At 43.2% G+C, this 26263-nt stretch overlaps 3 protein-coding genes across 8 annotated transcripts; 2 read left to right on the top strand and 1 right to left on the bottom strand.

The window, feature by feature from the left end:
* The first annotated feature begins 342 nt into the window (after window positions 1–342).
* Window positions 343–6786, top strand: pbx2 (pre-B-cell leukemia homeobox 2). 2 transcript variants are annotated; one of them, XM_010889833.5, is made up of 8 exons: window positions 388–745; window positions 1646–1719; window positions 2190–2434; window positions 2622–2812; window positions 3061–3196; window positions 5417–5558; window positions 5781–5869; window positions 6067–6786. In XM_010889833.5, the coding sequence occupies exons 1-8, from the start codon at window positions 507–509 to the stop codon at window positions 6145–6147; spliced, it is 1197 nt and encodes a 398-aa protein (XP_010888135.1). In that variant the 5' UTR covers window positions 388–506; the 3' UTR covers window positions 6148–6786. The 2 variants fall into 2 exon arrangements, with proteins under 2 accessions (XP_019896704.1, XP_010888135.1); XM_020041145.3 differs by lacking the exons at window positions 5417–5558; window positions 5781–5869; window positions 6067–6786 and adding an exon at window positions 3995–5399 and having other exon boundaries at window positions 343–745.
* A 91-nt stretch (window positions 6787–6877) lies between these two features.
* On the bottom strand, window positions 6878–14492 carry notchl (notch receptor, like). Of its 4 annotated transcripts, none has more exons than XM_010889831.4 (11): window positions 13767–14472; window positions 11939–12086; window positions 11159–11491; window positions 10847–11061; window positions 10166–10505; window positions 9452–9600; window positions 9227–9288; window positions 8990–9119; window positions 8189–8286; window positions 7707–8038; window positions 6878–7573 (listed from the first exon to the last, which is right to left on the bottom strand). In XM_010889831.4, exons 1-11 carry the CDS (start codon window positions 13816–13818, stop codon window positions 7051–7053), a joined length of 2382 nt encoding a protein of 793 aa, XP_010888133.2. In that variant the 5' UTR covers window positions 13819–14472; the 3' UTR covers window positions 6878–7050. The 4 variants fall into 4 exon arrangements, with proteins under 4 accessions (XP_010888133.2, XP_010888131.2, XP_012987221.2 ...); XM_010889829.5 differs by having other exon boundaries at window positions 9227–9300; window positions 11939–12083; window positions 13767–14469; XM_013131767.4 differs by having other exon boundaries at window positions 9227–9300; window positions 13767–14468.
* A 1223-nt stretch (window positions 14493–15715) lies between these two features.
* tap1 (transporter 1, ATP-binding cassette, sub-family B (MDR/TAP)) lies at window positions 15716–22191 on the top strand. 2 transcript variants are annotated; one of them, XM_010889834.4, is made up of 12 exons: window positions 15716–15936; window positions 16483–16812; window positions 17370–17677; window positions 17811–17941; window positions 18214–18419; window positions 18675–18872; window positions 19084–19212; window positions 19432–19620; window positions 19712–19885; window positions 20408–20567; window positions 20705–20841; window positions 21067–22191. In XM_010889834.4, the coding sequence occupies exons 2-12, from the start codon at window positions 16495–16497 to the stop codon at window positions 21292–21294; spliced, it is 2178 nt and encodes a 725-aa protein (XP_010888136.2). In that variant the 5' UTR covers window positions 15716–15936; window positions 16483–16494; the 3' UTR covers window positions 21295–22191. The 2 variants fall into 2 exon arrangements, with proteins under 2 accessions (XP_010888136.2, XP_010888137.2); XM_010889835.3 differs by having other exon boundaries at window positions 15722–15821.
* The last annotated feature ends 4072 nt before the right edge of the window (window positions 22192–26263 follow it).

The raw sequence follows: 26263 nt of genomic DNA, 5'->3' as shown, positions 1-26263 counted from the left end.
GAAGGAGAAGTATTACATTGTTAGAAAAAGGTTTTGCTGTTCATCATGGTGCCATGGCTGTTTTTATATAAGAAACATATTCGTCACAGTTAGTATACATATGTGAAATATCAAAATATTATGGAGTGTATATGTACTGTTCACGGGAAAGACCTTTGACCTTATTTTGAAGCTGAAGCATTATTTGTCTCTTTCACAACCACACACCTATTGCCATCTACTGTAACAAATCATGCAGAAGTCATTGCTATGAATATTCTGTTGCTGAGAATACTCTTTTCGTTCTCGCGAACGAGTTGAGTGTGATTAGCAAGAATATTCCTTGCTAGTACAGTAATAGATATACTTTCTGACTCACAATTAAATATTGTGGACATTCTTGTTATAGATCTTTTCTCAATCGCTAGGGGACTCTGCTGTCCATAGGGTGCAGGCCAGCATTGTGTGTTGTGTTGGAGTTTTGAACGGCGGTAGTGATTAGTCGCCGCCACTGTGTGCCGCTCAGGATGTTACAGCAGCAGCCTCTCACGGGCAACGGGCCCTCTAACGGCCGGGGCCTTGGCCTGAACTCTCACCCCGGTATTCATCCACTAAACTCGGTTCACCCATCATCCCACCACCGCTCCGACGGAGAGTCGGGCCACGAAGGCGCAGAAAATGGACATGAAAACCGCAGAGACATTGGTGACATATTACAACAAATTATGACTATCACCGACCAAAGTTTGGACGAAGCACAAGCAAAGTTCGTACAGTATCTGTTTCTTATTTTACAGTAACTTCATATTTAACTACACCAGGTTGCAAAGTTGGTTTAATGACTAAGACTACAAGCTTTCAGAAGTTTTGTTTTTCCAACTTCGAAGTTTCCAATTATGTAGCTAGCTAGCACGCTAATGTGTTTTTAGCTAGCTACCTAGCTAACGTTAGGCTAAGTTCTACAAGAACAATGAATTGTTGACTACCTACAGTATCCTTTATGTAGCCAGCATTACTAATTAACTAGCTAGTGTGTAGCGTTAATTCAGTAGCTAACTGGCTTTGTTTCTTGAGACGTTCTTCTCTGTTGGTCCTATTCACATGCTTGTTTATCTCTGCTTTATTTGAGGGGAAAGGGCAAGAGTTGTCTGGCTAAAGAGGGTGGATACTAACTAGCTCTGCAGTTAGCTAACTACGCTAACTTTGTGTAGCTAATGGCTTTATTTATGTTTCTTATCTAGCTAGCTAGCTTGTCGGTTAGGTGTACGTACCTATGAAAATATTATTTATACCATCATAATACATCGAAAACGTGTCTATAATACTGACATTGTCCCTTTCATGTTAAATATGTTGTAATTACGAATATATACACAAGAAAATGTTATCTAACGTGACCTATTGTAATTGCTGTTAGCGACCCAAAACATCAAGTAGCTAAGGTTAGCATGGCAAAATGCTAGAGAACTGTCAAAATGTAATTAACATATGTTATATATCTTGTAATGTACATACGAAGCTAACGTTAACATTAGCAATATCACTAAACGTGCGAAAAACAGCAATCTAGTTAAACACATTTGACCAGTTGTTTACTGATGAAGGGGACTTGCTAAATAAAGTTAGCTAGCTGGCTAAAATAAAAAATATATTTTTTTATCGTCAGAAAACACGCATTGAATTGCCATCGAATGAAACCAGCATTGTTCAGCGTCTTGTGCGAAATCAAGGAGAAAACAGGTACGTTAATTTTTGAAATTGAAACGGGTTGTTTGTTTTATTTAAAACTTGTAGATATTACTGTAGTGGAAAAGTTCTAACCATCTCTAATTAGGAAGATGTTGGCTGCATCAAAATCACATTGATCAGTACAGTTGATTTTGATGGAGTTTGGAAATTCAGTATCAAGAATATATCAACAAACATGTAAATTCGTTTTACAGCAAGATGGCAACATTATTCCATTTGTCTTCTGCATAAATCTAGTTATACCTCAAAGAGCCAGAACATACTCATTTAAAAGGAGACTTTTAATGCATTATTTACCAAGAATAGAGTTACAAAAATAATGCCCAATGCAGAAATCCTGGTTGGATGATTGTGTTCCTCTCCCATCAGGTTTTTGGGGAAACCAGGGAAATTTGGGAAAGTTCATGGATTTTCACAAACCTTATCAGCAATCAGATTGACCCAACTCTCAATTGTCATAGGCTTGTCAATGAGAAATGCTCATGAGGAGGAACCCCAGGACCCACAGCTGGTGCGATTAGATAACATGCTGCTGGCAGAGGGAGTGGCTGGCCCAGAGAAAGGTGGCGGAGCAGCAGCGGCCGTGTCTGCAGCAACCAGCTCTGGAGGGATGTCACCGGACAGCTCACTGGAGCACTCAGACTACAAAAGCAAGTTGAGCCAGATTCGGAACATCTATCACACTGAGATGGAGAAATATGAACAGGTACTTCTGAAGAAATATTTGAGGTGGAGAAAAACACAAAAATGTACACCTTTACCTCATAATCACATGAATGAAGAGGTGATATAGCAGTTTACAGATATCAGCAATGTCGTTCGACTATAGAATTACAGAACTTGAGTCCCATTCACTCTCATGTCTCCATCTACAACCCCACCTCTCTGTTTAGGCGTGTAGTGAGTTCACTACCCATGTGATGAACCTACTGAGGGAGCAGTCACGTACGCGGCCTGTGTCACCACGTGAGATTGAGCGCATGGTGGCCATCATTCACCGCAAGTTCAGCTCCATCCAAACACAGCTCAAGCAGAGCACCTGCGAGGCCGTCATGATTCTGAGGTCCCGCTTTCTTGACGCCAGGTCAGTGTAAACCCAAGACCACTGATACTGCCATTACAGTGACTGACAATTCATGTACACACTGGATTTCTATGAATGCATAAAATGTCTATAAATATACAATGATGTATTGTCTTACCCATCTTATGGACAGTGCATAAATATGTTATTACAGTGCAAGTTGCAACTTGTGTACAACTGCATTGCTTCATGTGTGCTTTTGGCTGAGTAGTGTGTCCATGCTCATGGCTCTTACCTTGTCCTTTCAGGCGCAAGAGACGTAATTTCAGCAAGCAGGCGACGGAAGTCCTGAATGAATATTTTTACTCCCACCTCTCCAACCCCTATCCAAGTGAAGAGGCCAAAGAAGAACTGGCCAAACAGTGCAGCATCACTGTCTCTCAGGTAATCTTAGTGCATGACCTGTCAGGAACTGTCTGAGATGTTGGATTTTAAGAAATGCCTAGGCTACCTGGTCCTTTATAAAATAAGTAACCTTGCCTATCACCTGCCCAGATCCACACACACTGTGGAGGGTGGCTGTTTTGAAGCCCATATTCGATAAGATAAACCTTTGTTGTTGTATCTCTAAGCACGGTACTGAGCCTCCCAAACTGTCCCAAAAGTTGCCTTAAACAGGAGCATCTGCTAAGTGACTAAAATGTCTTCCATGTTGTGATTCCCCTTTATTCAAATTTACCCACCACTAGTCTGTAAATCCACTGTGTGCCAGTAGACTTTTCCAAACTGGAAATATATAATGTTAAATTAACAGTATAAAAACATGGATAATGTAGCTATGTATATAAAGTAATGTGGAAAACAAAGTACACCCCTTGGAAAGCTGCATCTGATTGTACACATTTCAACACATGCTAAATTCCAACCACATTCTTAGATAAAAGTAACCCAATTTGACAAAACTAAATACACTTTTAATGAAACATTTAATGCAATAAAAATAAAAGTAAATACACCCTTACATTTACCATCACTTAAATTTACAATAAGGTGTACCAAAACAGGTGCCGATCATTAGAAAATCATAACTTGAATAACTTGGGATGGTCCAGCCAGTAAAATTAGATATTTGATCTGGTTTGGGTTTAACTGTGTGGGTTATGTGGTAACACATCATTCCAAGATACAAATACCTTTCCAGTGCCGTACAAAGAAATATTATTGATGGCTATTGTCCAACAGATCATCTACAAAAGGAGAAAATCCCAGACAAATTGCAATCTACATAGAACAGGTCATGCCCCCCAAATTCTGGCCAATAGCTGACTGAAAGATGCTCACAGAAGTCTCTACGAACCCCTGGGTAACATCATGGGAGCTACAAGCCTCTCCTTGCCACAGTCATTGTGGATGAGTCTACTGCTAGAAAGAGACTGCACAAACCTGGCCATCAAGGGAGATCAGGAAGAATCGTCTGCTCTTAGAAAAGAAAATCAACACTGAGGTTTGCAAGACAACACCTGGGCAAACACCAAAGTAGAGGAACAATGTACTCTGGAAAGATGTGACAAAGTTGAGTTGTTTGGCCGCAGTGCGGTTTGCCTCAGAAATAGATTTTGTCCAAATAGGTACAAAAAAAGACAACTTTTTAGGGGGTGTACATCATTTTCCACATGACTGTAGCCTTACTTATCCATTTGATCCCTCATTACTCATTGAATTAATAATGATGTTATAGCATGATATCCCGTTAACTCCGTGTTGTTGACATAAGAAACACAAAATATGCTCTTCTACCTCAGCCTTGAGAGGAACATAATCCCTTGATAATACTCAGTGGATTCTCACATAGGCATTCCTTTCAGTACCACACGTAGAATGGCCTCATTTTATGGTAACAAAGAAAGCCCACTGTCCTTTTGACCTTGCAAAACAATGACTAGCTCATATGAGAACCATTGGACCATGAAGTCTTGGATCATTATACAGGCACATTCATATATTTTGAGCATGACCATTACTTTTGGTATGTTGCTATGTGTATTGAGACTGCAAATCACAGAACCTGCTCAGTCTAGTCCTACTTTGGCCGGACACCCAACAAAGGCATAGTTATGTTGTAAAGTTAATAGTGGTTATGTTATCAAGACGAGTAATAATGCACTATTTTCTGTCCAGAGAGGCCAACAACCTACCAGGAGAGATATAGTATGTGCAGGCCTCAGCCTGAGCCCCACTACCCACATTGTAGCCTAAACCTCAGCTAACCATATAGGCCAGGCCCTTGATTAGCTTAGATGGGATTCACACCCATATAAAGCCTTGACCCCCAACACCTTTCCTGATGGACGGACCAGTGTGTTTTATGCACTATCATAGCAGTAAAGCTTTCTACTTGGGGGGTTAAGTGTCTTGATAAAAAGCACAACGACAGTAAATGGTAAACCTATGGGATCAGAGACCCGCAGCATTCTATTTACTTTTTAATGGGCTACAAAGACACACCACCAATTATTGGTCATCAACATGGAAAAAGACAGCTCCTGCAACTTCTCATCCTAAGTCAAGCACTGTGTAGTTTTGTGTCATATAGTGTACATTTGCATAGACAAGGTGACTTTACAGCAGTGAAGTAGCACTCTTACCAGCTCCTTGCATGGACAGGTGTGCAACTGGTTTGGCAACAAGAGAATCCGCTACAAGAAGAACATCGGGAAGTTCCAAGAAGAGGCCAACATCTACGCCATGAAGACAGCCATAGGGGCAACACAGAACGAGGACTCAACGCACACGCCCAACTCCACAGGTAGGCCCTGCATGGAATCAGCCAGGTTAAATCATCCACATTTGGGATTTTAGGTCTGATTGGTAATATAAATGGATGGTTTGTTGATGTATACGTGTTAAAACAACCATGTTTTTGATCTGTTTGTTCTTCCTTAGCAGGACTCTAGGATTTGGCTGTGCAGCATTAATAGTCCCTATTAACACCCCCTCATAAAGACGACTTCTATCTTTGTCTGCATAGGTTCGGGGGGCTACTCTCTCTCTGGGCCGGATCTTTTCCTGGGTGTCCCACCAATGAACGGAGAGCAGCCTGTCTACATGGGAGCACAAGTATGGAACTTCCCTGTCACTCACATCCTATTGCGTCATTAATGTATCTTTGTTTTTATCTTGTTAGAAAAAAATGGATGTGAAGGAAACATTGGGCTTTTCGACAGCGATCTCAGAGAAGAGTTGTTCTGGAGTGGTGCGGTGTTACTGCAGTCTAATGCGACATACAAGTCACCATGTCTTTTTTTCTCCCGCAGACTAATGGGCACTGGCAAGGACAAAACACGCCTCCCTCTGCCACCTCCCCGGGAAGCGACCACTCAAGGGACTCCGACTGATGGCCCCGGGTCAATGTAATGAATGGGTGACAACAGAAAAAGACAGAAAGAATGATTTCACTCTACCCACTTGGTTGCGGTTTTTGTTTGTCTTTTCTTTCTCTTAGTGTCCAATATATTGTTCATTATTATGTTTGTATGAACTGAAAGTGTGACTGTGTGTTTTTGTGTGCACTTTTGTGTGTGTGTGTGTGTGTGTGTGTGTGTGTGTGTGTGTGTGTGTGTGTGTGTGTGAGCCCGTGTGTGTGTGTGAGTGAGAAGTTGGGCTGGTGGTTTAGTACTGGGATCATGGGTTTTGTTTTCCTCTACTTTATATGTTACTGTGGTATGTGGGTGGGGAGACTTGGGAAATTGCATTATCATTGTTTTATTCCACTAGCTATATTATTATTGCTGTTATTACAACTCTAAATATTTGTTTAAACCTCAGATAGAGATGCATTTAGAAGATGTGGGGGCAATAGAGAAAAATCCAAAGATTTTGTGTGTTTGTTTTCTCTTTTTTCTACTGGTATGCTTGTGTGTGTTTGATCTGGATATATTAACGGTTTGAATGAGCAACAGTACTGTCTTTCTGTACAGTGGAAAACCTGTATTCTCCCTACCTCTTTTACAATAAAGACTCTGTATTCACAGTCAGTTGGTCTGTCTTAAAGTGAATGGTTGGTTTTGATATCAGTGAATAAAATAGATGCACATTTTTGCTGCAGAAAAGTATGAATCGCACATGAATAGTTGCATAGTTTATTTCTATAGATATGTACATTCAATTCATTTACAGACTTTAACTGACTATAAGTCCTGTGTCAATTAATTATGAAGGGGCAATTACTGGAAATGTATACTGTGCCTGATTAGAGTTTTGGGGCAAGACAATTTGAGCATGATTTCTTACAAAAATCTCTACAAGGCTGTTTGGTTAGAATCAGGCACGTTATTTTGTTTCTCACCTCTGGTTTTCTGGATTGCGTTTTTGGAGTTTACTGCCTCATTCTCTGGCTCAGCCCTGCTGGGGTTGGCAGTGCCATTGTTGACTACTGATCTGCATTCTGTTTGTGTGGGAACTTCTGTAGGAGGGGCTACGATCACTCTGTCTACGGGCTCATTGGATATTTTCTCTGATAAAGCAACATAATTTGGTTCGGGCTGGTGTGCACTAGAGCGGCGCTGCAGTGCATTCTGGGTGCAAGAGAAAGACCGCTGTCGAGGAGCAGGCTGGGGTAACAGGAAGTGCGGTGTCACTGCTCTTGGGACTTCGTGGGTCCGTTCACGGTCTTCGTCCTCTGAGGTAACTTCCTGCAGAGTACTGATTGGCCGTGGGGAACGGCCCATTATTCGTGGGGTGACCAACGCAGTCACTGATTGGTTGACCTGTGGCCGCCAGTTCTGGGGCGAAGGACACTGCACTCTGCCCATTGACCAATCACTGTCAAAAGAAGAGGGAAAGAATAAGTAGGCAGTGATGAATGTGCCTTCAAGGTCTATGAAATTATTTCACAATGTTGTGAGCACCTGTACGCCAAATGTGTTGGTGTGTGCTGAGCCCATGTCAAGACTACCTTTGCGTAGGCGAAGCCATATCACGATGCCCTACAGTCCCAGAGAAGGAGGCACTTCTACCAGGGAGTCCAGGGGAGTTTACGCATTGGCCGTACAGCAGGGCACGCTCGTCCCACAACATGTCACTGGCTTGTTCCATATGGATAGGGCCCCTCTGAGCCCTGTGGGCCAACAGGAGCTCCAGGACCTGATGATGCATGCTCTCTTGAGCAACATGTATCGCCCGGCGCCCCCTGCGATCAGGAAGATCCTGGTTGGCCCCGTTAAGCAGCAGGAACCTGGCGGTGTCGTAGCATCCATGGAGGGCCGAGAGGAACAGAGCGGTTTCACCCTGTCAGAGAATGGGAGTGGTCTATATACTATATGATAAAACAGGAGTGGCCTACGCAAGAACAGAGTTTGCCTATGGAATTGCACTTTTCCAGAAACAAGTGTTTGGAGAATCAGAAATATAGAGCGTTCAGCTTGCCATTCTTGATACCTTATTATCCTGCAGGTCCACTGCGGCACCATAGCGAATGAGTGTTCTTGTCAAGGAGAGGTGGTTAACTGAGCATGCCCAGTGAAGGGCTGATCTTCCTGGGAGAGAGAGTGCATTTAAAGTGGAGGGAGGTGAGGGAAATAAGGAGGGAGTTTGGTACAGGAAGAGAGGGGAGTAAGTCAGCCAGTGAACAAACATTACATAGTCAAGCCCAGAGGGTCAAGAGCCGAAGGCAGGAGAGGGTCATTTAGAAAAAAGAAATAACAATGCAGACGATAGTGAAGGACCAGTGAATCAGCCCGAGATAAAAAGGGAAAAGCAACAGAGAGAGAGGCAAAGCAATAGATGGATAGAGAGATAAGCAAAGGAGGTTAATATGGTACATCCACACTGCCTAGCCACTACGGCACATCAACATCTGTCTCTGTTTCAGAGGGGGGCAGCAGTGGTGCTGGAGAGAGGAGTGGGAGGGATGCGGGGAGTCGGGGGGAGTTTTACCAGAACAGAAGAGAAGGGGGCACAAAAAGGGATGTGACATGGGGAGGACCAGAGAAAGATGAGGTAAGTTACACTGGTTACTAATCCCCTCAATGAAATAGAATATAGTAATATGTCAGTGAGGCAGTGTGTTTATAAGCTTGTTATAACACCTATGCAAGCTACATAACCATTACATTTGTTTCATGCAATGTAGATTTGCACAATAATCCTCTCCTAAAACGTTCAGGTAAGTTTAGTTTCCTTGGTTAACCATATTGCCTGAATGAGGTTTTTCTGATTATTGTGTGAGCAAAGCAATACCAGTGTGATCTGTGTTGTTGACTGGCACCCCAGCTCTTAGAAGCTCCAGGACCACACGATCAAGCCCACTCCGGACGGCACGAATCAGGACCACCGATCCATCTGGACCACACCACTGAACCGGAGCGGACTGCCCAGTGTAATCAAATACTGTAGTAAGAAGCTTAATCTACAATGATCACAACATATCGAAACGTTAGGATATGACACGGTACTCCGATGGATTATGGAACTTACTTGATTGGGTGTTCTGTGGTGTGGTGATGGAACAGCATTTCTCTCCCATCCTCTAGGGGGAGCTAAAAGTAGAGCTGAAAGTCATTGTAGCTACACTTAGTTAAGTTGTTCGGTCTGTGCATTGTGAGCAGTTGTTCTGTGACAATGGAATTAATGTGGGGGAATTTCTGAATACAGTTTGATAGAGTGTACAGTGAATGAACCACGATCAGGAAGTAATCTTACGCTGTATGGGCGTCTGTGGGTGGTTCGGAGGGCTGCCGTAGTGCTTCTGCTCCTGGGTTCGGTGGTCACAGATGGACCTGTTGATGTCCTCCATGGAACTCTGGGTAAAGTCAGTGTCACTTCCAATATCCAGGTCCTTTTTGAGGGGTCTAAAATCAGAAACGGAAACGTCTGAATATGAGATATCCTGCTTGCGGTTCACCTTAGGGGTCTGGCGGAAGAGCAATGCAGATGGCCAGGTTCTAGAGGGTTTCTAATCGAATATGTTGGCCTAGCCTATGGTTGCAACTCTTTGTGGCCATTTGGGTGCCTGTGAGCTTAATGGAGGTATGTAGAAGGCCGGTGAGTATGTTCCTTCTGGCTAGTGAGGATTCCAGTCTAGAGTTCCTGGTTGAGCAAGCAGTGTGATAAGAACCAGAATGGTGTCGGATTTGCTTCAGAAGACATCCCCACATCGCCTTCCCCAAGTCCACAAGTGGGGTGGGTGGAGGCATGGAGGCATTGAAACAACGCTGGGAGTCAATTAAGCAGGACCTTAACTACAACTTGGACATCACAAAATTGCGGAGAAAAATTGAATAAAAGTAACAAGAATGTAAAATAAATGGAGAGTGAAATCCATCCCCCTGAAGCGTACTGGTATCTGTTAATCACAGCGTGGTTGATTTAACATCCTCTAACCATTCTGTCCCATAGAAATGAATCTTCACTCACCGCAGTCGAATGGCATCCTCCCCCAGTGGCTCTTTGCGTCTCTTCCTCTCTGCCTCTTTTGCTTTCTTCTTCTTCCTCACCCCGTTCCTGTCTTTCTCCCTCCCTGTCACGCCGCTGTGCTCTCGGTGGGGTGTGTGCTGAGCCCAAGCTTTGGCCCCACTGGCTCTGCTGTCGTTGTCGGTGACAATGGACCTGTGTCTAATCCTCTCTCCTCCCACTCCCTCCCTCTCTGCTCCTCGCCCCCTCACCCTCCTGATCACCAAGACCACCACAAAGACCAACGCTAGTACCAGGCCCGTTGCGACGCCGATCACAGCCCAAAGCCATGGAGGTATAGCACCTGTGAGTGGAGAAAGGGGGGGAGAGATATCAGGTGTATCTGGCCCATTTTAGCATCATGACATCGTGGGCAGAGCCACTATGTGTTAAAATTTCAGTGTAATTCATTGGCGTCTCTCATCTGATGAAGTGGATCAGATGAGCCAGTTGTGCTGACATGACCACTCCGGTCATCTGGGGGGCCAATGAAGCCAGTGAAGTTGACTAGATTAAAATAGCGGTTGGCTTCAATGGTGCCAACCGCTATGGGCGGTACTCCCATTTACACACATGCACACACACTCAAGCATGCACACAGGCACGCGCACGCAAACACGTACACTCGTGCAACAGGACACATACTGTTTGTCTCATCTTGGTCCTCCTCTCGCGTTCCTATTTCTTCCTTAACGCCTCTCAGGCTTATAATGGCATTCAGCTCTGGGTGCGAGGCAACCGCCGTGCGACTGGACGACGTCGCAGCCCGCAGGAAGTGAGCTGCTTCAATGGCGGACGGGAAACAGGCCGAGGGGAGGCGGGAGCACGGCCTGTTATCCACTTGCAGGAACAGGAGTGAGCTGGCCAAGAGAGATGGGGAGAGGACCTCCATGTTGACAAAGGAGAACAGGTTGAGGGAAAACATTTGGTTGAAGCTAGTCGTCCATTCATAGTTACCCATATGAGTCGGCCGACGGAGCTTGAGACAGCAGGTTTTCGAGCTGCTGGGGGTTAAAGGCAAAGAGGTCCTTGCTGTGGTCGAGAGACGCTGCGCCCCGCAGTTTGAGGGGTGTCTGGAGAAGGGTGCTGAGGGCCCAGAGAAGGGAACTGTTGGAGAAGGTTCCGTGTTGCAGGGGGACGCGGTTGTGGAGGAGCAGGGTACCCTTAGCCCACAGAGGGCTGTGGTGACTGTGGCAATCACCGCCGTCCCAGCCGCAGGCGGCGCTGTCACAGCCCTGGTCACAGTGAGAGTTGGCGTAGTGGTCTCGGCAGTAGTGGATGTGGCCTGAACTGAGTGGGTGGGGTGGGTGGAGGCATGCAGAGAACATGTCAGTGGCAAGTTAAACATCTGGATGAATTCATGATGAATGGAAGTGGGCTCCTTCCAGGAAGACGTTCTCTCCTCGCTGCCCTCAGGTTCTTATCCAGAGTCACTTGCAGGAGTGAGTTTCTGGGTCCCTGTATAAATCTAAGCCAAAACACTGGCAGAACAAGTGCCACGCTTTTACCAACTGAGCCACACAGGACTTTTTTTCACACCACTTCCCATCAATATGAGACTAATGGGTAAGAGTAAGTCACCATGTTGTCTTCACATAGTTCTACTGTTCCATGACAGGAGAGAACAAAGGGGGAGGGAACAAAGGGGTGAGGGAACAAGGGGTGAGGGAACAAGGGGTGAGGGAACATTATAGAATGAAATGCAGCCCAGGTCTCCCTGTTGCTACAGTGTCTTACATGCATTTTCCTCTGTCCCTCAGACAGTCAAAGCCATCTTTCAGACACTCTGGCTCAGTGCATTCCTTATCACATGTCCCGTCACTGAACTTGGCCTTACAATGTCTGTTGGGACACAGGGCCCACGCTTCACCTCCAGGAGATGCTGCTGTTTGGATAGGAGCCACACAAAAAACATACGCACAGGTTAGATTCCTACTTGAACCTAATTCACGACCTCAAACGGAGTCACTTAAAGCATTGAATTACCAAATGAATGGCACTCTATCACCAGCGGGGCTGTCAGGAGAGCAGTGGCCGTGGCTGCACCAGGGTCTACGTTAGGGGAGTGTAGGGGGGGCCGTGCTTGTCTCCTTTAATAACAATTTATTTAAATTTTTCTTGATGTGGTGTTTTTCTATGTGGTTATCACAGTCAGACGTCAGCTGGGAGGATAATCTACGCCAGGAACGTATGTACATGCGTATATACCACATCGGAATTACAGTGAGGGAAAAGATTATTTGATCCCCGGCTGATTTTGTACGTTTTCCACGTTTACACAGAAATGATCAGTCTATCATTTTAATGGTAGGTTTATTTGAACAGTGAGAGACAGAATAACAAACAAAAAATCCAGAACAACAAAAATGTTATACATTGATTTGCATTTTAAGGAGTGAAATACGTTTTCGACCCCTCTGCAAAACATGACTTAGTACTTGGTGGCAAAACCCTTGCTGGCAATCACAGAGGTCAGACGTTTCTTGTAGTTGGCCACCTGGTTTGCACACATCTCAGGAGGGATTTTGTCCCACTCCTCTTTGCAGATCTTCTCTGTCATTAAGATTTCGAGGCTGAGGTTTGGCAACTTGAACCTTCAGCTCCCTCCACATGTTTTCTATGGGATTAAGGTCTGAAGACTGGCTAGGCCACTCCGGGACCTTAATGTGCTTCTTCTTGAGCCACTCCTTTGTTGCCTTGGCCATGTGTTTTGGGTCATAGTCATGCTGGAATACCCATCCACGACCCATTTTCAATGCCCTGACTGATCATTTCTTGGTCAGTGGGCAAATGTACAAAATCAGCAGGGGATCAAATAATGTTTTCCTTCCCTGTATTTTGTACCGGGGGGCTGTAAGGACAGCTTGCACCCCGGCCCAACGTCACCACACTACGCCAGTGCCCCCCATGCACTGTATACAGTAGGTCTACGTGGCTTTATCATCACCCTCTATTCACTGTTAACAATGCCTGGAGCCATGCAGACCAGACTGCCACCGAAAGGTGTGTCGTTGGCATTAAGCATTTGGGAAACGGGAAATAGGAGGCCTGACACAAACAGGACGTTTCCAGGAGAGGCAAATAGCTACAGGAAATGGAGTGGGTTGGGACTGGAGGAAGGTCGGAGGTCATCACCGTGGCGATGAGGAATTTAATGGATTGGGACAATGGAGTGGCTTGGCAGGTGTGAGAAACTATTCAATCATAACACAGACAGAGTAACAATGAAGTGTTAGGCATTAGACTAATGGTGGACTCTACAGCAGTGGAAAATCACAACTGCTATACAATATTTGAGTTTGACATATTCAAGCAGCATCTTATTAGGAAACAATCAAGACATTTGTACGTGAAGTTGTTAATTAAATAATTTAATAGGACATATGAATACAGAATGACATGGAGGTTCTATGACAACCTATTGGCATATCGTCAGAAGTCTAAACAGAGATCAACACAATGGATGGTGACGCTGTTCTGGTGCTGGGACAGTCCTCTCTTTAGTCGTTTATCTGTCTCACTCTAGGATCATAGCATCACCAAGGGAATATCTGGAACGACTCACCTCGACACCACCTGTTCAAACCCAACAGAACGGTCGTCCACAGTACCAGCATAATGGTTCCAGATCCCAGACAGGAGGATGGGGGTCAGGGCTATGGCCTTTCTCACCGTCCTCTTAACGGTACCAAGGTGCTTCGGTCCAACGCCTTAGTCTGACTACGGCAGGTCCAGCAGGTCTGTACTCCAGCACCGGTACAGTTCTGTGGGATATTTCTCTGGGTTTCTCCTTTGGAACTTGTTGTCTCACAGTGTTGCTGAATGTGCCCACGACCAACAGGACTGTGTGAACAGTCTGAAGCGGTACACCCTCATCTCCAGTGCTGCTACCCCCCGACACCACTTGTCCTTTTCAGTCTTTTTCAGAAGCTCTGCGGATATGTGGCAACTTCCTGCCACTGTTGGAAAAGAATAGGAGCGGGATGTGTGTGTGTGTTTGTGTGTGTCTGTTATTCTACTGTTTATAATGCTCAGGATGTACATGGAAAGCACGGCTCAAATGTGTGATGGTTTAAAATTAACCAGGTTCTGTATTCATAAAGCCTTTCGGTGTGGGATCAGCTCCCATCTGTTCATGCATTCTTATTGACCATGATCAAAAAGACAAAACTGATTGTAGATGACCCCTTCTTCTCACAAGACACATTATGAGCAGGCCCATATTACATGTTTAGCTCAATAGTAATAGATGGAATTAAATGCACACCCAATGATGCTGTACAGACTATAAAGGACAAACAGGAATAAGACCATAATGATGAGTTAGACCTTTTTAAAGTGCTGAGGGAGTCAGACTTGCAAGTGGTTGGAAGGAGAGGGTTTCAGAGTCCAGTGGCAGCTCAATGCCCGTTCCCCATCGGCAGTGTCTTGTTTTTGCAATGGTGAACAGTCCATAACAGAGGAGACTGTGGGCATGCTGCATGCATGCTCTCAGATTGTTTTTTATAGTAAATTATCCACTTGAAATTACAAATTACAGATAAAAATACATAGGTCCTTAAAGACAACCTGATGCGGACACACAGGACTTCAGACCGCGGTTGGGGAGGGAGTTTTTTTTTTTTTCAATGACATGTCTTTTAATAATGTTCTTCAGTGGCCCAGCCAAAGCCAGGACTTGAACTCAATTGAACGTCTGTGAAGAGACCTGAAAACTACAGGTCACCAACGCTATTAATTCTATTAAGCATTATTACACACATTTGGGATTTATTTGAGTTTCTATGGACAGTCCCTCATTATCATACTGCAGGCACACATTAATAAATTAGAAAAAACATAAATACATATCTTCAATCGTTTGATTATAAATAATGATGTTTAATTTCTTCATTCACATATGTATTCACTTACCAATTTATATGTGCATTCATTTACGTATACATCGATGACAGTTATATTGAAATAGGAGTATCTATCTAGTTATAATGATAAAAAACGATCAAAGAAACAGTTCCCTGACAGAGATAGCAAATTAAACTCAAGATTGCTGAACAGGAGCAATTACGTATTAGCTATTTACTGTATAGTCACCTGTTAAGAAAAAACAGCTGTCAATACACTGAAAAGATAGCTTCCTCATATGATAGATTAAGAACATCTTCACGCATGTTGCATATTACCAGTGCATTCGGAAAACGATATCTTAGTCCAGTATTCGTGCTTAAGCAAGCTCACATTAATCTGTTTTAGTGCCTTCATCACCAGGGAAACCTAAGTTTAGCTGTTCGCAAATTTGCCTGACCAGGCAGTGTTTAAACATGTATGCAAGATCCGGGGTGCCAAAAACTATTTTATTGTCATAAACAAAAACGTAGCTCCGTATTCTGTCCAGCAGTACAACATTTCAGAAGGTTAAACCATAGGGTAAAACTGCCCATTCGCCGAACTCCGTGTACATCGATACACGTCAAGAAAACAAGGCGGATCTAAAGGTACTTTCCAGCTCTTCATCCGGTCTGCACTTTCGGTTTTATTTGATTGTAAACTAGCTACACGAACGTGGGGTCTTATCAGGTCTTGCCAGGTCTTAAAGTCATCAGCTGGTGAAAAAGAAAATGTATGCATATATTGATCTTTATTATGAGGGACCCGGTTCAAGTTAATATATAAGTCTATCTATTTGAATAGGATATTTCCTTGACATTCAGAAAGAAATTGCAACCGGTCGTAACGTGAGTAGTATATCGTTTTGTTAAATAATAATTAATAATTATGATCATATTTGAATTAAAGGGCTATTGTATCAAACTATACACGCTTTATAGTAATGGCATTTTCGTTATATTCATCCACCTCAGGTCTGAAACTACCTTTTATTTATCAAATTGAAAGTGAAAGTTAAACTGAAGCACTGTAAACAACTATTGCATTGTCCGTATTAGAGTGGTCAGTTATTTTTCTGTAATTGGACATGAACTTCACGCACTTGGGATATTGTAAGAACCTTTACAACAAAAATGTTCTAGCGTACAGTACAACTATATATATGTTGCAAATACAGCGTCCAAAATATTACTTAACTGCACTAATTTTGCACTATACATTTTTATGCTCCAACAGATGTGTGGACATTGTTTCCCCATATGGGTTACTCACCCCTATTCAACATAACCTATAAGATGTAGAATTAAGGTTTTATTAGGATATCCATGAGGTACGGAAGCAGATGTTGCTCTTGCTGGTGTTTATTATCTCCTTCTTTTTTTAACTTTTTCCAGACCCGGGTCGGGATGCCTAAAATGAACTTCTCTCCGCTGCTCTTCTTGTGCATGGATGTGTGTGTGGTACAGACCGTCCGTTTGGCCCAGCTCTCCCCTCTCCTTCTCCCCCATCCCTTCATCACCCTGTGGGGTGGAAGCCTGATCCGGGGCTGCCTTCTTTTTTTCCTTGCCTTCGCATTTCCTGGAAGTCACCCATGGACGAGCAGCTTTGAGGGGCTCCAGAGCATTGGGGTTCTCTGCTTACTCTGCCCCCTCTATATAAGCCTTCTGTGGGCATGTGGTCAGTCCATCCTGGAGCAGCTCTGGGGATGGCACTCCTGGCTGGGGGTGAGTGTTAAGTCTAAAATCATAATTGTTCTGTTATAACTTAGTTAATATACTGTGTATATATACATATATAGTAACAGTGGAAGGTTTGGACATACCTACCCTTTCAAGGGAATTTCTCGATTTTTTCTATTTTCCACATAATAGTGAAGAAATCAAAACTATGAAGTAACACATGGAATCATGCTAGCAACCAAAAAAGTGTAATGTCCATTTGTCGTGTGTCTTAGCCCAAGCAAGTTATTGTTGTCATTCAGTAGGGATTTCATAGCAGTAATTGCGCCATTGATTGACGCAGTCTCCTCTGAACAGTTGTTGTACAATTAGGTCTTTTACTTGAACTCTGTGAAGCATTTATTTGGGCAGCAATCTGAGGTGCAGTTAATTGCCAATTACTTAAATCTAATGAACTTCTGAACTCTGCAGCAGAGGTAGCTATTTTATGTTGAAAGACATTTTTGACCGGTACTGTACAAACAAACATATATTTTAATTCATTCATTTTCATTCAGTTATTGATTGAAATACCAAACAGACTAAAATCTCTTGTTTTTCAGCTTCTTCAGAGCTACTGTGTAACAGTAGTAGCGTGGTTGTACTGGACACGTTACGTCCCCTCTTTTCTAACCACGCCCACCAAGGATTCAAAGGAGAAGTCTGGGGCCTCTCTAGAGAAACTGGTGGCCTATATGAAGCCGTACATCATACGGTTTGGTGCAGTCTTTATTCTTGTGGTACTCTCTTCCCTTGGGGAGATGGCCATTCCCTACTACACTGGCCGAATGACAGACTGGATCATGAATGAAGGAGAGCCGGATGCTTTCACGTACGCCATCACAGTCATGTCGCTGATCACAATTATGAGGTAACCATGTCTACACTTCCAGGCCATCACACTTTTGAGTCTTCCTGTGGATGATTCTCAATGCATTTTACTACCGTTTTGTTTTGGAGGTTCCAATGTCTTAATGAACTATTTTCCCTTCGCTACCATCCAGTGCGGTGTGTGAGTTTGTGTGCGATCTCATCTACAACGTCACTATGAGTCGCATTCACACCTCCATCCAGAGCGAGTTGTTCCAGGCGGTGCTAAAGCAGGAGATTGATTTCTTTGACCAAAGACAGACAGGTACCTGACATCTCACTGTACTCCACCTTCTTGAAAGGTGTTTATAAATATTTGTTTATAGATAACTGATAAACATAACGTGCTCCAAGGATTTACCACAGGTATTTTAAAGTGTAATGGACCTTGATAAATAGTGATACTGTAAAGAACATTGTGATACTGTAAAGAACATCAAGTCTGTCTTTACTCCAAAGAGGATGTCTTTATGTTACATACGCTGTATCTTCCTCCCCCTTCCAATAAGCTAATCTAAACTTTGACCTTTGTTCCAGGTGACCTTGTGTCACGCATCACCACAGACACCAATGAGATGAGTGAGTCGTTGAGTGAAAAGTTGAGTCTGCTGATGTGGTACTTCATGCGTGTCACCTTCCTCTTCATCTTCATGCTCAAGCTCTCTTGGAAGCTGTCGCTTTTCACGGCGATGGGCCTTCCTATCATATGGGTCATACCCAAGATATCCGGCAAATGGTACCAGGTACGGATAATATACCTGGTATCAGATCCTCTGCCTATTCGCCACAATGTATGGCAAGAAAATGACAAGAGTAGTTGGCTAAACAGCATAAACAATAGAGGAGCAGGCTTTAGAGAGAGTAGTTCTGCAGCTGAACATTCAGATGATGATGAATCTAGTCAGAGTGGCAGTTTCATGTTTGCAACCATCTTGATACTACAAGTCAAAGTCACTAAAAATAGAAGTACACAAAATAAACATACATTTTCTTTTCAGGAACTCGGTGCAAAGGTTCAAAAGTCACTAGCCGAAGCCAATGATGTGGCCACAGAGACTTTCTCTTCCATGAAGACAGTACGCAGCTTTGCCAACGAGGAGGGTGAGACGGAGCGCTACAAGGAACGGCTGGAGAAGACCTACTCTCTGAATAAGGAGGAAGCAGTGGCCTATGCAGCCTCCACCTGGACCAATAGTGTGAGTCTCTGTTACACTTGTAGACATTCAGTGGGTGGGAACAATATATGCAAATCAATTTATACATTGAATAATAGTGGTGCCTGAAGAAAGGTTTGACTAGAGCAGAAATACCTGGACTTTATGTATGAGCTATTGCTTCTAATGCAGGTACCAGGGTGTATTCTGGTTACGCGGTCTAAAAAACCAACCCCCTCTGTCTCATTCTTAGATGTCTAGCCTGTTGCTGAAGGTTAGTATCCTGTACTACGGTGGGAGTCTGGTGACAGGGGGAACTGTCAGCAGTGGAGACCTGGTGTCCTTTGTGCTCTACGAGCTCCAGTTCTCCTCAGCTGTGGAGGTGAGCCCATAGATGAATTGTGTACATTTCAGTGTATGACCAGCGATCCTCTGCTGAATCCCTGTTGCCAAATGCAAAGAGACTCCCGTTCTGTTAAACACAGCAACACGAAGGTCAAAAGGATTACTTTAAATCATAGCAATTAAGCAATTTCTTAATAGCTAGAGTTGCACATTTTAACATGCACCCACTCACGTTGCTTTCCACCCTTTCTTCCAGGCTGTGATGTCATGTTACCCACGTGTCATGAGGGCGATTGGCGGCTCAGAAGAGATTTTTGAGTATATGGACCGAAAGCCTCAGGTTCCGCCAGAAGGCTCCCTGGCCCCGCAGACACTTAAAGGACTTGTCCAGTTTAAGAATGTCACGTTTTTCTACCCTACCAGGGAAGATACACCTGTGCTCAAGGTACCTATGTGTGTGGTATTCCGTTCAGTTAACAAACTGGATATGAATGAAAATAACACATGATTCCATTTTCTTTCTATTTCTCCTCCAGGACCTGTCTCTGGAGCTGAGGCCCGGGAAGATCACTGCCCTGGTGGGAGAATGTGGATCAGGAAAGAGCACCTGTGTTAACCTGCTTGAAAGATTCTACATGCCCAAGAAAGGAAAAATCCTATTGGATGGAGAGCCACTGGAAAACTACAAGGATCAGTACCTTCACGACAAGGTCAATAGGAACAATTTCAACCAGAACTAGGTTGAAATTGTGAAAATTCAGATACCTGTGAGGTATTTGTATTTTACCATCTTCACAGGTGTCTCCTAACGCTTTTGTGATCAAAATGAGTGTATCTCAGGGCCGATGGAGGCTTAGTAAAATAAATTATTGTCCCTCAAAATAAAATGTGGAAGATGACTGTGGATCGGTCTCTGTCCAAGCGTTAGCGAATCACACATAATTTCTCAGACACCAACCATGGGTAAAAATGGTTATTGGAAGAGACAATCACCCATAAAAAAAAAAAAACGAATTGGTTAAGGGGGGCGGTAAATCATTTATTAGAGATTACACATTTACGGTTGCTTTGTAACATATTTACATCTTTAAAAAATATTGAAAATGTACATAATATGAATGCATATTGACTCATTAGACAGTGATAAAGTTATGATTTAAAATATATATACAAAGACCGCATGCAGGCTTTTACTAAGGAAATTAATGATCAAAATGATGAATTTCCCTCAGATCAGTGTGGTGAGTCAGGAGCCAGTGCTATTTGCTCGTTCTGTCAAGGAGAATATAAAATATGGCTGTGAGGGGGCCTCTGATGAGGAGGTATACCGGGCTGCAGAGCTGGCAAATGCCCACAAGTTTATCACTGACCTGCCTGACGGCTATGACACAGGTATGTCCCTAAAGCTTGGTTTCATCCCAATAAGACTTGTTGGTGCCTTTCCTTTCTTACTTTACTGATGAAACAAGTGTAATGCACTAGGGTTGTCCGGCTGTGGTGTTCAGACCTTGCTGTTCTTTGTCCCGCAGATGCAGGGGAGAAGGGAGGTCAGGTGTCCGGAGGGCAGAAACAACGCATAGCCATTGCCAGAGCTCTAATCAGACAGCCTCGGATTCTAGTACTGGATGACGCCACAAGTAACCTGGACACAGAGAGCGAGTATTTGGTAGGAGACTGGTTTTCTTAAAGTGGCTTTCGCTAAAACAGGCAATATTTTTTTTGTTCGGATTACCAGGAACGGTCAGTTGTTTATTCCCCATATAACACAGTGAAGGGAGTTTGATTTCCTACAAATCATCGATCCATGGTGTATTTGTAATCTCAACCCATCCTGCATCATTCAGGCTTGGCAACAAATTAGCGATGTACTTATGTTTCTCTCTGTCTTTAGGTCCACCAAGCTCTGCTCAAGGACTCAAACCCCTGCTCTGTGCTGCTGATTGCTCACAAGCTGAGCACAGTGGAGAAGGCCAATCACATTGTCGTTCTCCATGATGGAAAGGTGCTGGAGGAGGGTAGCCATGTTGAGCTGCTCGCGAAAGGGGGAAGATACGCTGATCTGGTGAAAAAGCAGAATACTGGTTTCCAACGCAGAGAAGGGGAGGAGCTCAACAACTAGCACACAGGCTCAAACTATCCGGAGACATTTTCCTTTTCCTTTTTCTTTACATTTTACTTTAAGTCATTTAGCAGATTCTCTTCTCCAGACCAACTACAACAGAGACTGGAGGCATTTTCTCACAGGTGAAAACCGAACCCATAACCATGATGTTGCCATGCTCTACCAACTGAACCAAGGCTCAATATTAACTGAAATCAATCGTCTACTTGTACATCTCTTGTTTTCAACACCATAGCATCAACTTTTTAAATAACCGTTTACCCACATGTTTTTTACTCAACAAAATTATTCACCAGACAAAAATAATACAATTGAACAGTACCATACTGAAATAATGTAAGTTCTGTGTTTTAAATTAACTTTTTATGTCCCTTTTGTATTTATTTTTAAATGCATTTAGTAGTGGATTTCCCAAATCTGTGTTCTATGTACATTTGGGATGGTGCAAAGTTTATGGGGTGGAGGCTACCTTAAATCTGAACTCTTTATAAGGGGCAGAGGTGGAACATTGTCTTTGTATCACCAGTATGACATGCAATTATAGGGCAGGGTGTCAGGGAGAACTGTTTATAGTGTAGTGAGAGGGACTAACAAAATCATTGAAACCCCTCCCAGATGGTCATTTTACCATAAATACAAGAAGTCCGGTCTAACTTAACACTATAAACACACACTGGTATAACACAATTTCAAAATTGCACTTTCTGTATTCCACTATTCAGATTCTCTTAGAAATCTATTCATTGTCCTACAAAAGGGTTGCTCATTCATGATGTAAAGAGTGAAACCACTGAATTTAGTTTTCTTTGTGATGTGTTTTGAAGGCAAGCCAAAACATGAGCCAGTTTCTGCATTGTGTTAAATAGCAATAAAAAAATATTTTTTTCTCCAGAATTGTGAGCAACTTTCTGAAATAATGTATACACTTCCCTCTGAATGTTTGGAAGTGCTTATGTATTCACAAGATGAATATAAACGTGTAATCTTTGCAGATGATCTGTATTACTGTGGAAAACCCCTGACCTATTGCTTTCATTTTTTCGTTCCTTTGGTAAAGGCCTAGTAGAAAATTACCTCCATCTATACTACAACGACAGCAATATTGCACTTTCACAATAGTTGCAATTTCAGCGTTAGGCCTGTAATTGTTTACAATAACAACTTTGACCACAGCTAATTAGAATAGCAAAATTGCCATTGATTGTGACACCTTTTGTGTACCTCAAGGACAGCTGTGATGTTCCTTTCTGTATAAATCCTTTGACTTCTGGCTAAATTTCAAGTGTAAAGACTTTCACTTTGGATCTAAGGCTCTCAGTAATATATTCAGTGATATTACGTAATGTGTATCTCGATAAAGTGGGCTTAGATTAAGTCCAATAGTCCTACCAACTAGCCTGCAGAAATATAATATGAATATCAATTGAGTTGGGTTCAGCTAATGTAAGAGCCCCTGCCCAAGAATACTCACCAACCAGTAACTACCACCTCCACTGACATTCATAGACGGACAAGACGGGGGTTGTGTCCTTAAATTGTCCCTGCTATTCTTCGCTTCTAACGACTGATCCTTTGGCCCAAACCATTAGATTATACCCAGAAATACCCAGATGTAGTCACAAAGACAACCTAAATGAACATCTGTGTGTGGATGACATTATCCTTGTTTTAAATGGTCCAGCAAACGAATAGCCGTGCAGTGTATCCCCTATTAATCCCATTGTCCCAGCTATACTAAGTCTGATCAATGTGTTTAGTACCGTCTGTGGTAACAGAATCAATCGGAATAAATGTGCCTGTATGGATCTAGGACCCCTATTGGTTACAATCCCATTTAAGATGTATTCAGAGGAATTCCTCTATTTGAGGATTGATGTTACAAATGTATACTCCTCATTATTTAAAGATACATTTGCCACATTCACTATACACAGTACTGCTGACTCTCAGTAGCACTGTGGATGTAGATTTGGGTGTGTTCCCTCCTGTGCCTCCTAAAGACAACAATCATCAAATTAGTTTTTCTGACACTGAGAGAAGTTGTTATCCTGGGACCACCACGCCCATTTGCCTACATCCCCCCAATGTGTTGACTCCAGAAGACCGTGGGGTCATTTGCAAACTTACTGATGGAGTCTGTGACACACAGTTCTGCCCTTCAGAAGGTCCAGTACCCGACTGCACAGAGGGGTGTCCAGACCGAGTGCTCTGAGCTTGGTGTTGAGTTGGGAGGGAACCAAACTGTTGCACTATACACAACAATCATACATGTAACAGATTTTGCAGTGTTGTGCATAGCAACGGAAATGTCATCCTCCGTGGATCTGTTGTGGAGGCCGGCAGATGACGGTCCAGTGATCACGGCAGTCCGCCTTTCATATTGGGCATGACAAGCCTCCCAAAGCATTTCATGATTGTTATGGTGTGATCGACATTAGGACATGTTAATTAGTTCTTTACTACAGCCTGGGACAGGTTGATCATGTCAGTCCCATGCTACAACACAATGCTTCCATGGTTAAGGTTAAGGAAGCGGTCAACCAGCTTCAGGATGCATTACCATAACAAACTGGAGTGTGGATCAGAGACAGGGAAGGTAATCCATCATTTAATACTACATCACCTGATGATGTTCTCAGCAGTTAACTTAAATCTGGTTCTTCCTCTCTATTACTCCTTAAGCGTAATAACATCCTGTTGCACAGAAATAATAATCACACCTCCCAGTATTTACGTACACCGAGAGAATCAAACAAAGGGTGGCATCTCCCACCCAACAAAAATGTCTTGCCACCCCACACGCCACACCAGTTGTCAGGTGTGCCTGCTGTAATATATTCATATTTCATTTTAATGAGTAGTATTATATTTTTTCTACTTTCGTGGTTAATATCTATTGTAAACCGTTCCAATATCTTTGAGTCCCCCCTTCCCCGTAAAATGATTGAGTCCCAGAGTCCGCCCACACCTGTCACTGTTCTGCTCCTTCTTCCTTCTGGGGGCTTGATAATTAAATGGTTAATTTAATCTGTGGATAAAGTTAAGGTTTATCTACAATAATGTGATGTAATAAAAATGTTGTTAGTATATTATACAGTATTGCTACTCTGTAACCTCAGTAGCCTATATTTAGTGTTTGTGTATTATTTCAAGCAATATAAAGCATTCATTTTCAGGATGTATGGATTTTCTAGAAACGCTACTGGTGCCATGGTCTCCCAAACAAGCTAGACTGGACCAGGCAGATGTTTCCCTTTCAATTAAATTGTACTACTGAGCATTGTAGGCCCCATTCTAAACCTTCCTTCTCCATATCTTCCTGATTACCTTAAACCTAGTCATTCTCCATATATACCTGATGACCTTAAACCTTATCTTAAGGATGACTCCATTTTATTATTAGAGGGTTTGAGGGCCTTCTTGGCAAGTGCATCCGAATCCTCATTCCCTCTTCTCCCACACGATCTGGTATAACCCAGGGGGGGGTGGGGGGGATACCTCCATCTTCCTCATCCTTAACCTACATCAAAACATTTCATACAAACAGGATGCTTATGTGTATAACCCCGTTCACTGGGCATCACGTAAGGGCACACCTTTTGGTACACACAGTCACACCCCCGGTTTGATACAACACTTATGGGGACTCAACGGGGTAAGTTTGCATTAAATATTGGTGATCAGATGTCAATGGATCCTGGGATTTTCTCTGTTTTTCAGGGGAGTCAAATTGAGCTGTTTGTAATATTGATGGGGACACAACATGCCCCAAATCTACTCAATTAGTCAGTCCATAACCTTTAGCGCTAAAGGTTCTTGTATGACCTTGTAGTAAGATATTCTAAACTACAAAAACGTTCTATAGACCCCAGACAAAACTCAGATACACAGAGACGAAACTAGTCCTCCCCGTGCACGGATACATGCGCACGGTTCTCTTCAAAATCTGCACCTCATTTGAGTCAGGGCTCCCTCACTCACCTTTGAGAAGGAGCAAACTGATAGGGGGAGACCAAAGCGGAAAAGTGATAAATTACGCAGGCAGAGCACGGGCCCACTCATCACCAACACCGCCGGCCCTGGTTGCAACCGCACCCCCTGCACCCCCCAGAGCTACGCCAGTACATTCAAACCAGCTCTGCATTCTCCATACCATTCAGCTCTATGTAGTACAATCACACAAGGGGATCCTCTGAGTGTCCAGAGAGATCTGGGTGGCTGCCCTGGAGGTATGACATCAAGCTAGTTCAACATTTTCTGGCTGAGAGAGTTCTGTGGTATCAGACCATTTCCTTCCTGCCTCGCCTGTTAACGCATCTCATGAGGATCAGCAATTGACTGTTGCTGGAGGCTAACCGGACAACAAGCTCCAGTGGTTTTCAAGTAAGACTCATTACAGTAACAGCTTTCAGTGACGTTGCCTTGCAGGAAAGGTTTACCTTACCTAAGTGGACAGTTAAATTGTCACCAAAGCAATAAAATGTTACAAGCAAAAATAGTTATCTAGATGGTTATTTAGATGCCATTCAGTGTGATGTAAACCAGATATGAGAACAAGGGTGGAACCCAAATTATATTATCTGGAATGTGGGACTTCAGATGCACTTGAGCAAGATCATTTTATAAGCTCTTTAAGTATGCATCAAAACTTGACTAAAAGGGAACATCTGCACTGAGACAAAAATGTATTGAATCTCATCAGAGCTGTACAGGAATCAGATGACAACCCTGTCTGCCTGACCTCCACCCACTCTGCAGCCAAGATCGTTACAGCATGATAGTTTGATTTTTATAAATGAAACTTGTTGCGAGATTCTCACTAGATATACAGTGCAATGTAAATTGTACTATGTCGCTTTCCGAGGTAGGGTGGGACAATTTGCCTACTGATAAGTCCTGCGGTTACTGAGGCCTAAACATCAATGTTGATTATGTACATTTTGGACACTCGAGAGGTGACAGAAAT

This window comes from Esox lucius, chromosome 20, assembly GCF_011004845.1.
Source record: "Esox lucius isolate fEsoLuc1 chromosome 20, fEsoLuc1.pri, whole genome shotgun sequence".
Classification (NCBI taxonomy): Eukaryota; Metazoa; Chordata; class Actinopteri; order Esociformes; family Esocidae; genus Esox; species Esox lucius.
The sequence above is the reverse complement of the archived record's forward strand: the minus strand, read 5'-3'. Positions and strand labels throughout refer to the sequence as shown.